Raw genomic sequence first — 12457 nt, forward strand, 5'->3', positions numbered from 1 at the left:
AAAATCAGTCACCCCGTATAAAGCTAGCACTTCTGGGAGCTTGAGAGATATAGTGGGTACAGTGGGTATAGAGGTATACTGAGTAAGAAGTATGCCTTGCATGCAGCTGACTTGGGTTTACTACCCAGCACCCCTCATGGTCCCAGGAATGGGCCTTGAGCACAGAGCCAGGAGTAAGCCCTGAGTACCAGTGGATGTGGCCCAAAACAATAAAAAAAAAATATCAGTACATTTTATAAAAGTGTTCACTTGAAAAAAAGATCAGTATAAAACAAAATATGAAAACATTGAGGCAACAGCAAATTAAAATAAAATGCCACAGAAATGAACATAGCATTATCTACCCTCCATATGCAGGATCTAACAAAACAACTGCAGTGACCTTGGTGGTGTAATGGGACTATGGCTGTGTTCTGTTAAGTCCTTAAGTGTTAAATACATGGAATGTTATATGGAATGTTATAAGTAAATTGGTCTTTGCTTTAAAATATTCTTGCAAAGAGCAAAAATTTAAAGGTGAAAAAGAGATGAAAGAAAAATGTCAGGGAGATGTTAACTACTGTGGTTGAGTAATGGATGAATATAGGGACTGATTTCACAGTCATGTTTCTTCTGTATATGCAGGCATCTACAGTGAACATGGACACACAGTATTACTTGGTAAATAAGGGACTGCAGAGATAGCATAGTGGGTAAGGTGCTTGCCGTGCATATGGCCAACCAGGATTCAATTCCTGGCACCTAACTGAGCTGCACCAGGAGCGATCCCTGAGCATCTCTGAGTATGGCCCACAAATACACATAAAATTTTACTTAGTAAATTAGCCAAAAGTCATATTTTCTGTCCAATGCTGGGGTAGTTTGGGGCTGCTGAGGGTGGTCATCAGTTAGAGCCATATCCTCCACAGAATTTCATCCATGTCTGGTAAAGACAGAGCTGGGGTGGATGGAGGTGATTAAGGGCATCCAGGACCTGGGCAATCTTCTAGAACAGTGTTTTCTAGCTGAAATCTACCTGTCCCTTAGTGGGCCTCTGGGACATTCCAAGAAGGCCACAGGTGAAAATTGGGTAAGTGGGTAAAGGGCAGGGCTCAGCATGAGACTAGGGGTACAACTGGTAGGAAAAGGGAGATCACAGAAAGGAAACAGTGGTTGTTATAAGGCTGAGGAATGTGGTTCCAGAAGACTGGATGGTTACCCAAAAGAAAGACACAAGTCAGCCTGCCCGACCTGATAGCACAGCCCTCGTTCTTGCAGAGGTGGCAAAGACATGGTGAGCAAAGCCCAAAGTGTCTGTCAGCCCCACCCTCTCTGGACTCATGTCTGAGTCCAACTGAGGCAGAGCAGAGAGTATTAAAGTGAAAAGAGTTAATTCATGACCCATGAGGCCCAGTGCTAGGTAACCCCTCCACAGAGAAGGACAGAGGCTCGAGGCAGTCAAGTCTCTTCCCCACACTGCGCCACAGAATGGCATTCAGCTGGTGATGGGGTGAAGTGGGACACAGCAGGACACAATTCCTGCTTTCTGAGCAAACACTGCAACGAGGGGGAGCGAGCCTTCAGGAGCGAGCCTTGAGGATGTCACAGACACGCTCCTTGACGCAAGTTCAGAGGGGAGAGATGGATCAGAGGGTGGTCACGTCTGCAGCGAGGACTGTCACTGCTGAAAAAATGCAGTAGGCACTCCTGGCAGGTCAGCCAGAGATACCTGGCAAACCCCAGCAGGCCTGAGAAGAGGCTCCTTTGCCACGTCCCTAGGCCTTCCGCCCATTGGACTGGATGAAGATAGGCAGGAGCGGGAAATAACTGCCTGGATGGCTACAAGGCACTTGCCGGCCCTGCAGCCTGCTGCCGGCTCGTGGCTCTGGGGAAAACTCAGCCTTTTGTTGAAGAGAAGACTGGTGTGGCTAAGGACAGGCGTGTAGCCAAATGCATGTTAGGAAGGCGGCCGGGACTCTACTGGGGATAATGGAATGTATGATATACATAGAATGTATCACATAATATTAATAATATGTACTTCCTTGTATGCATGGGGTATGTAATTGAATGTATGATATACATAGAACGTATATACATATACGATAGACATAGAGTCACCAGCCTGTCCTCCTCACCCCCTTATATTCCCAAATGAACCCCTTGTGATGAAGGAGGTAAATCGCAGCAGCAAAGCAATAATCCATGGGAGCTCTGGTTGCCTGTGGAGCCCAGAAATACTGCTCTGCGGGGACATGTCCTTCCGCCAGCAGTCTAACAAAGCCCCCCATTGGGGAAAAGGAGCCTTTTCCTCACTGTTACTGTGGACATCTGCATCAAGGCTCTTGGCTCCAAGGGGAAACCGGGCAAAGCCGGGGCACCCAGGGGGAGCGGTGGTGTCATCTCCAGGGTGTTTGGAGGGAGAAGTATAGGACAGAAGAGCAAAGCACTGAATAGGCTGAGTGACTGGCGGGGGGTTTATGAATGTGTAAGAAGCATATCTCCTGCCCTCAGTGACCTGGAATAATGAGGGTCACTGCAGTGACAGTGCCAGCCAGGGTGTAGTGATAATGGCATACTCCTTTGTTGCTGGCACGAAAGCCAGCTAGATTCCACAGCAGAAGTATTTGGTCATTTGTACCAAGGGTCATACACATAATTGCTCTTGTTGCTGAATATCTGCCAAAAGGAAGGACACCTGATGAAGGAAAACGCTTCCGGGATGGAGTAGCCCCACTTCACCTGGAAGCAAGGGAAATACTCAATGGGGAAGGCCTGGCTGAGTAACACATGTCCATTTCAATGGAACATCGTGACATTTTATTTTATTTTTGGAACATCATGACATTTTAGAAGAATAAATTTCAAGATTTTGCAGCAACATGGAAAAATGCACACCCCCAAACTTGAATTTAAAAAGCAAGAATCAAAATAGTTTCCTCTCTATGACTAATTGTATGAAAACATGACCGCATGGGGACAGGGCCTAGAAGCAAAGTGCAAGGGGCACGGAGCGGCCATCGTGCTCTGCCCACAAGGGCTGGGCTTCTGACCTTTCCCAAACTTTCCAATCTCCCAATCTGGGATCTTTAAACTGAAATTAGGAATTATCAGAATAAATATCAAGAGATAAACAGGCATGGAACTAAGTAAAAATCACCAGGCAGAAGCAGACAAGAGAGCGCAAGAGTCTGATATTTTTTGTGATGGGAAGGGGACTGGGGACATCCCAGGCTCCAGGGGCCTAGGGCCACTTCTGGTAAAGCTCAACCAACCAGGTCAGTTTAATGATCTGGCCTTGTGATGCAATGTTGCTTGGGCCTAGCGGTGCTAGGTGACACCAGAGCCACACTGGAATGTGCTTGGGAGCCTCTCGGGGGCTGGGGATTGAGCCTGGAACCTTGAGCACGCAAGGCATGTGCATCAGTCCTTTAAGCGACCACTCTAGCTCCTCTCTAGTTTTGTCTTTACATGAGTGACCCAGGCTAGAAAAGGAGCTACGTTCTGAGCTCTCACCAGGGTTCAGCAGACTCTGCTTTCCAATACCCCAAGAGTCCACATCACCAGAAGTTTCTGGAAACATGCATGAGAAAAGAACCACTCATGAGTTCTGCGTCGGCAGGAACTCCACTGAGTGAGACCCTTCAACGCTATAGCAGGTCTGAAGAGGCGGGAGCGACAGGGAAGGATGAGCTGAGAGACAGGGGAACAGTCCCCTGGAGCCTGCACATAGCTTCCAGAGCAGGACCTCAGGTCCCACGTGAGCCCAGCAGGACAGAGCTGAGGGCCCAGCAGGCTCCAGAGACCAGCCCTGCCCATTCCTTGCTGCACGCCCCTCTCTAGTGCATGGGACTCACCACTCAGGGCAGCGGTGGTGTTCTCCAGGGCTTGACACACAGCCAACAAGACACCTGCAAGGGGGAGGAAGAGAGCAGAAGTTTAGAGGGTGCTCAGCAAACCCCTCCCTCAGCACGGCAGTTCCGCACAGCACATGACACACAAACCTGACTGTCATTTGTACGGTTCAGAACAAAATAAAAAGTGGGGGCCACATTGTTCCAAAAGCCAGAAGGAAGCACCATGGAGAGCTTTTCTGCTCTCTCCCCATCACGTTCCCCCCCTTCCTTTTTGGCGGGAGTTGGGGGGATATCTTATCTTTCTCGTGGTGGTAGAATAGACTCAACATGAAATGGACAAGTCTTAGCTATTTGGGCATGTCCGTTCAGGGGCAGCAAGTCCATCCCACGCTTGTATGTTGGGGTGCATCTCTTTGCTCTGTGGGCCCCCGGCATGCTGGGTCCAGGCACGAGCAGCTCCTCACTGGGCTGAGACTCCAGCCATGCCCAGCCCAGCCACCTTCCACCTGTCCCAGGTAATAGCAGGGCTCATGCACCGCCACCAAACTGGGCAGTCTAGTTGGGTACTTCTCTTTCAGGGACAAGTTACCCCCAGCCGAGGGGACAGCTAGTCCCCAAGAATACTGCAGCCTGGTGCTGGTGTGTGTGTGTGTGTGTGTATGTGTGTGTGTGGAGAGAGAGAGAGAGAGAGAGAGAGAGAGAGAGAGAGAGAGAGAGAGAGAGAGAGAGAGAGAGAGAGAGAGAGTGTGTAGGGTCTTTCTTACCCAGTCTCCAGGGACGGAGCCCTGCTATTGCCAGTAATGTGGGGGCAGCTACCACCAGGCTTCTCCCCAATATATCTTGGGGCACACAGGCCTAACTCCCTTGCTGATGTCCAGATCCCAGCAGGGATGGACTGTAGCAGTGGGGGAATTAGGAAGGCAGGAAGGTGGTAGGCCCCCAAGAGCCCCTATCACCAGAAGTTTCTGGAAACATTCATGAAAAAGGAAACTCGCTTGCGTTCTGCAGCCAGCAGGAACTCCATTGAGTGAGCAAAAAATGATCACCTCCCCTGACAGACATCCCAGCATAGAAGGATCGACTCAGCACAGAAAAATTATAGGGGGCTCCCTTCAACCCCTCAGTGGGGCTAGGAGGATGCTTGTCCCCATTACCCTCGAGGAGGGGACACACAGGTGTCCTACTCGCAGGCCAGATAAGACCCTCAGACTTGGGACTCTCTCTGTAGGGAGAAATACCGTGTACTCCAATTGGCTGGAGTGCAGGGTTTGCCCTGAAGTTGATCCCCTGCACCCTCAACAGAACCCCCTGACACTGCCAGAAAGGAGCCAGGAGCAATCGCTGAGCATGGCTGGGTATGGCCCAAAAACAAAAAAAAGGAAAAGAAATAATAAAACTTCAGCCTGCTTTGATGGGAGACCTGGTGAGGATTTCCCACTCGTAGGCCCCAGGAGGTGAGAAGAGGAGGAGAAAGCACAGTGCTGTGGCTTCCCAGTGCCATGCAACTCATCAGACACCGACTCTGAGTTCCACGGGGCATGTGAAAAAGCCTGATCTTACACCCTATATTCAAGGGAGGCCCTCCTGTCCTGGGGTCCCATGACCCAGCTCTACTGGCACTCCCCCACAGCACTCCGGGGAAGCCAGCCAGTGACCAACATTAGTGTGGAGAACAACACGAGATGCTTTGCATACCTCTCTGGAGGAAGCGCCGCTGGCTGGGCACAAACTGTCCCTGAGCAAATGAACGAGCTACCACCTCCCTCCTCACCTGTCAGTCAAAGGAAGTGCCGGCCAGGCAACCTCTGCTCCAGCAAAGCCGGGCGGACAGCAGCTCCCTGGGGGACACCAGGGGAACAAGTCACCGCCCCCTTCTGTTCCTTACCAATGAGTTGTCCATCCACTATTAAACTCACAAGGGTGTTCAGGAAACTAGTGTGCAAAGCTGGCACAGGAAGGGGAGAGGAGAGACCCTGCATTTTTATGCATAATTCGAGCAATTCCAGGAGAAAGGTGTCTCTGCTCTCCAGTCCCCACCCTGCGCTCCTGTCTGCAGGTGACATCAGGCACCGCTTTAGTTGAGGTGCTGTGAGGAGGGTGGGGCGCGGCTGGTGGGGTGAGTTCCCTGAGTCCTACGAAGTCCCAGGCCTGAACGACAGGGCAGGCCTCATCTGCTTCTCAGCGAGGGATTCGCTGATGGGGAACACCCCAGTTCCTGACCCGGCCCGGGGGCCCACGGGGGTATCACATTTAGTCCTCATGCTGACTCCTGCATCAGGCACAGTCTGGCCTCCCCGCCTGGGGAAGTTGAGGCTTTGTGAGGTGAAGAAATTTGGCAGCTGGGGCTGGAGAGACAGTACAGCAGGTCGAGTGTTTGAATTGCACGCAGCCAACGTCGGTCCAATCCCCAGCATTCCATATGGTCCCCTGAGAACCGCCAGGAGTTAATTCCTGAGCTCCAAGCCAGGAGTAACCCCTGAGCATTGGCCAAACCCATCCCCTCCCTCCCCACTCCAAAAAGAGCAAGAGATCTGGCAGTGGGTGTGGAACAGTGGAACGCTGTACTCATGAAGCTCCCATTCATGGCATGGCCAAGCACAGAACCTCCGTCAAAATGGGACGAAAGCAAAAAACAGACATTTGCCAAAGTGCTGAGCCTAATCCCAATTCCACTGCAAGTGCTGAGCCCACACCAGTGTCGAGTCCCATCGTCACAGTGCAGGAACCCCTCAGCAGTCCTGACACACAGGGACAGCCGTGCTCAGCACCCGAAGCCCCAAACAACAGATCCCACAGGCCTAGGACACAGACTCTTGGGGTTCCCCCCACAGCCTCCAGCTCCCCCTGCCCTGAGCGAGACCTGCTGGGGGAAGTGGGGAGTGTCCACACCCCCGCTGCCCAATTTGCCTGGCCCAGAGCCAGCGTGCTGGCCGCAAGGCTGCATGTGTGGGTGCTGGGCTATATGACACTTTTCGGAAACATGAGGTCTGGAGGTTCCAGTTTCCCAGAGCACCTGTGGGGACAGCCCAGGTGAGGACCTCCACATACACTGTTCCACGGAGGCTGGGCCCACAGCCATGGGCCCCAACCTGGCCTCTGCTTGTCACCGATTAAGGGGGTTGGATCTGCTCCATCACTGGGCCTAGAGGTGCCTGTCATAGGCTGGGAAGCACCTATCACATGGCCAGGTCCTGCCTTGTCACAGGCCTGGACTTGCCTGTCAATGGGGCCTAGATGTGCCTGATACAGAGCCTGAACCTGTCTGTTACAGGCCTGCACTCGCCTGTCATAAGGCCTGGACTTGCCTGTCACAGGCCTGGACCTGTCTGTCATAGGCTGGAAGCTCTTGTCACAGACCTGGATGTGCCTGTCACGATAGACCTGTCTGTCACAGGATCTGGATATGCCTGCCATAGGGTCTGGATGCGCCTGTCACCGGCCTGGATGTTCCTATCACAGACATAGACCTGTCTGTCACAGGGCCTAGATGTTCCTGTCACAGGGTCTGGATGCTCCTGTCATAGGCCTGGATGTACCTGTCACCATCCTGGATGCTCCTATCACAGGCATAGACCTGTCTGTCACAGGCCTAGATGTGGCCATCACAGACCTGAATATGCCCATCACAGGGCTTGGATGTGCCTGTCACAGGCTTGGATCTGCTTGTCACAGGCCTGGATGTGCTCTCACAGGCCATTTGGCACAGGCTCAGGTTGGGAGACAGACGCTGGCTACCGCCTACAGGGCAGCTCTCCCTTGGAGGCTCCCGCTGCCTGGCTCCCATTTCTGTTCAAATAGCAACAAACGGGGGATCCCCAGGATTGTGGTCCTCAAAAAGCGAAAAGAAAGGGGGTAGTGTGAGGAGAAACCCAACGGAAGAACTGTGAAACGTGGATCTTCTCACCCCTATGTGGACAGGGGCCCCCCAGAACTGCCCTCCAGGAACAATAAGGCCTTTGGGTCCATAAGGTAACCAGCTGCTGGGAACGTAGGGAACTGCCTCTAGGCAGATGTGTCCGAAGCAAAGTCAGCCACGGATTTGGGGGGTTCTTAGAAGAGAGCCATAGGAAAACCCATTTCTTGATATGCCAATGGAAAATGTAGGGCACTTGTCTCTTCTAGGTCACAGAGAAGGGACTCCCCACACTGCACCCCACCTCCTTCTATGTACCTGGGAGGCTGACTGTGCCTTCAACCTGGGGCATTCATTATCAGTGACCATCTCCTCTAGGGACCTTCAGTTCCTCTAGCCTAGGCCTGGGAGACACAATTTAGGGCACCCCAGAAGAATTGTTCACACCCTGTGGGGCTCTGCCACCTCACCATTGGCTTCCCAGCTGCCACCACTCCACCTATGGGGGAGTATTTGCCTTTAGGAATCAGGAGCTTCACAACCCAGCTGTGTTGGGGTCTCCGTCACCAGGTGTCCCTGGTGAAGGTGGGATTCTGGTGTCAGTTGTGGGAGGGTGGGGAGAGGGTACATCCGGCCCTGTTGGATGAGGGGGCCACGGACTGAGAGACAGCAGTGGGGAGCGGCCTGCAGGAAGGCAGATGCAAGATGGAAAGGAGACAGGCAAGAGAGAGGCAGAAGGGAGTGTGTGCGCTCAGGAGCAGTCAGCCTCCCTACAGGTACATGCCCACGCACACACATACACACATGCACACACGTGCTCACACACACACTTCTTCAATTATACTCAGGGCTGGGGGTTAGGAGGGACAGAGCCAGGTGCTCAGGAAGCAGTTGGTGATAGCTAGAGGATGAGAATCCTGCAGTTTGGTACTAAGTCTATGGGGGCAACTGACAGGCAGCCACATGGACATAGAACTCAGTATAAGTCAGTCACAGAGAACCCAAGGCTGCTAGTGCAGGTTCTAAGACAAAAACTTCCTAACATTTCAGTCTTATCTGCACACAGAACAGAGCTTTCACTGAGGGGCAAAATGCCAACACTGCACGGTCTTATTGATAAATTTAAAGATGAGAGATTTTTTTGCTAGCCCGGAGAAGATGCTGGTTTCAGGGTAAGAACTGATCTGATTGGCAATAAAGAAAAGGAAATGCATTTCAGGCAGGGGTAAGGAGGTAAGCTGGCAGGACCACGCCAACATGATCGTGTCTCTGCTCCACTCAGAAAACATCAATGCCAATGGCCAAGGCTGCCGCTTGATCATCCCCAGTGTTCCCGGGCAGAGGTCTCTCAGGAGACAACAGCTTCTCTCAGAGCTACAGGGGACCATCCCTACTGGCCCCGCAGATGACAGACACACCGGAGACCCAGAGGGTGCCCAGCAAAGCTGCAGAGGAATTTATGGAGGAACTGGCCAGACGAGATGAGGAGAAGGTAGGGGAAGGTAAGCAGCGCTCAGAAATACACGCCGTGGGAATGAATCACCCTGGGCCGATGAGATCTGGGCACAGAGGGCTCTTTCTTTACCCTCCCGGCATCTGGAGCACTGCTTTTCAAAACACAGGCTGGACCTGGCGCCCCAACGAGAGTCTTCGAGAGATTCATTGAAAAGGTCGGTGCTGGGTTTCAGGTGGCAGGGCCCTTTGGCAGAGCAAAGAAAGTAGCTCTGCAGGGAGCAGAAAGCTTTTAGTTACAAACCCTTAAATGACCCTGGAACCTCAACATAGCTGTGACATGGGACGGGCTCAAGAGGAGGATGCAACTGAGCCAGTGGGGGGGGGGTGGAGGGAAGCCCACCAGAGCCTGCCTGGTCTCCTCTGTTCCCTTCTCACACTGCTCAGCCTGCAAGCAGGGCAGAGGATGGGACTTCGAACCCTAATCGATTAGAGCATATAGGTTTACTCCACGTCATCTCATTCGATCCTTAAGGCAAGTCTGAGGGAGTTGGTGCTCTTCCACTCCCATTGTAGAAGGAAGGAGATTAAGTAACCATTCAAGGTCAGGCAGCTTGTAAGTGACACAGTGCACACGCCAGCCAGTTGACCTCATTGTACTTTGTTGGCCTGTGAAGTACAGCCAGAGAATACAGACATGCTAGGAAAGACCACGTCCTTCTCTTTGCTCCTGAAAATAAGCCAGTTGTATACCGAGATAAGGAAATTTGGGCTAAAAGGGAGCCCAGGCACTAGGGTCACCAATGAGTGGTGCCACCTTTGGTAAGTCTCTTCAACTCTCTTAACTGGGGTTTTTAAAGGACAGAGCTGGGCCTGAAGATCTTCCCAGTCCCTAACTTACTGGCATCTCAGGAGACATATAGCTATCCATCTTCCTCAGCCACCAGGCACACATTCCAGTGCTTTGTAACTGGATTCCATGCTTTGAACAAGGGTCAGGCAAAAGTGAAGACTGTGTGCATTTGTCTCAATGGATCTGATTCATTTATGATTATTCTGCCTTTCAAGTTCACAGGACAGAAAACGGGGGGGGAGATCCTAAACCTAAAACCCTTTAGGTTTAGGCAGTCTTGATGTTGGCTTGATTGAATGTCCCGAACACACAACCCAGGAGGTATCCTTTGGTCAGTGAGCTCACGACTCTCAGCTGTCCTTCCTAATGACCCGTGGGGTGACCATGAACAGTCAAGTTCAACTTGATGAGTCTAAGGCAATAGACTATGATGATGGCATCATGAAAAGTCAGTCAGTGCTACCTGGATGGACGCCCGTGGTGGTGTTTCCCCCCACATCCATCTCAATATGTGTGCAGGTAGGAAAACCCAGAAGTCTCAGAAGGAACCTTCAGGGGCTCAGGGAGGCAGAAACGGTTGAGCAGATGGAGTACTCACAGGGCACACATCCACTATTCTTTAATTCTGGTTGAGGAGTTGCTGAGACAGAGAAGAAACGAGACTTCATATCTTGTATATCTTGTATACGGCTGCATGTCTTCTGAGATGCCAGTAAGTTAGGGACTGGGAAGCTCTTCAGGCCCAGCTCTGCCCTTTAAAAGCCCCAGTTGAGAGTTGAAGAGACTTACTAGAGGCAGCATCAGTCATTGGTGACCCTAGTCCCTGGGCTCCCTTTTAGCCTGAATTTCCCTATCCCAGATGTCAGGCCCAAGTTCAAGTCCTGGTTCTGCCCCTCCTCACCTGGGAGGCTGTGACTATATGAACTAACTCCACTGAGCCTCCTTATCCATGAGAACACAGCTGCCTGTGACTGTTGCAAAGGTACGAAGCAGCATGCAAGTTCCTCAGAATGCCTGCCATGTATACTCACTAAAGCATGGGGCCTTGTTCTGGTTTTTCTCATGGCTTCAGTGTAACTTCTATAAAATTCAGGAAGAAGAGATGGCATGACCTCCAACCCTGCCCCGACTCGTGGATTCGCCAAAGAACTCCACAACAGATTTCCAGTTGAGTCCCAAGGCCACGTGACTGCAGGCCACAGAGGATCATGGCGCTGACTGTGGAATATCATAAATATCAACTACTAAGGGTGAATTTTTTAAAAAAGAGATAGACACGGGAATTATTCTTACTGTGTCCAAGTGAGTGCACTCAGCAGATGGGACTGCCACAAAATTTACCCAGATGACTATAGAACAAGGGAATCTCCTTAGTGTGGCAAAGGAGACAGGGATGGACTGTGGAAGCCACCACACAGATGCACTGAGATGCACCCCTTGCTCCCATACACATTCGGACCCCACCTCCTCTCCCGAAGTCTAGACCTCAAGCCCCGTGTTCTGAAATAAACACAAGTCATCCCCTATCTCCTAGCCTGCTCCACCTCCTCCTCCTCCTCATTCTGGGTGGGGCTGGAGGCCCGACAGCCATCATAAACCCTCCCTCTCCATCCCCACAGATCCCAGCCAAGCCTCCTCCACACCTGACCTCCCCAGTTGTCCCGCTTATCTGTCCCCCCTCTATCCCTACGGTCGCTGCCCCAAATTCAAGCCTCATCATCTCTCCCCGGCTATCACAAGAGCTGCCAGACTGGTTTTCCTGCCAACAGCTTCTGAGCATGTGCTTCTGCTGCCAGAGGGAGCTTTCTAAGTGCTCAATGAGAGCGACACACTCTGGGTTCTGCTCAGAGAACCCAGTGGTGCCACGGCCCAGGCAGAGACTAAGGGCACATAATCTAGTCCCAAAGTCCCTCTTCACCCATCTCTTGGTTCTACCCCAGTCCGGTGCTCTCTGACTATGGCTGCCCTGCATGGCCCTGCTGGCACTGCACGCAGCCAGCCCAGACCCCTCAGCTCGGCGCCCTGGCCCCAGGCCACCCGGGAGAGGACTCGAGTCCTTGCAGTCCTGAGACTTTCCTTTGCTGTCCGAGGCTTGGTTTCCTTTGATGTAAGGAGGGATGAGGCGATCTACCGCTCCCACGGGGTTAGCGAGGGGTCACATGAGTAACAAGCCGTATACCAAGTGGTAGACCTGTGACCAAGGGCAGCTGCTGCCACTGTGTCACCATGAACGTCCCAGTGATCTCTTCCGAGGGGAAGCCCCTTTCTCGATTCTTGGGAATTGACGTTCCCTCTCACAGGCTTACTCAGGTGTTGGCAACAAATGCTTTTTTTCTTTTTTTGCCTCAGTCAGCTGTTGTTTGACTACCTGTACCTCAGAAATTTGTTTATTTTTTGGCCACACTCAGTGGTGCTCAGGGCTGACTCCTGACTCTGCACTCCTGGTGGCGCTTGGGGAATCCG

The 12457-nt window shown here is 52.0% G+C and overlaps 1 protein-coding gene across 1 annotated transcript in view; it reads right to left on the minus strand.

The window, feature by feature from the left end:
* TGFA (transforming growth factor alpha) overlaps positions 1-12457 on the minus strand; it is a 116685-nt gene that overhangs the window by 74721 nt on the left and 29507 nt on the right. Inside the window, exon 2 of the mRNA XM_055122783.1 lies at positions 3837-3890. Coding sequence (XP_054978758.1) covers positions 3837-3890 — 54 coding nt within the window. The remainder of the gene's footprint in view (positions 1-3836; positions 3891-12457) is intronic.

The sequence above is a fragment of the Sorex araneus genome, chromosome X (genome assembly GCF_027595985.1).
Source record: "Sorex araneus isolate mSorAra2 chromosome X, mSorAra2.pri, whole genome shotgun sequence".
NCBI lineage: Eukaryota > Metazoa > Chordata > Mammalia > Eulipotyphla > Soricidae > Sorex > Sorex araneus.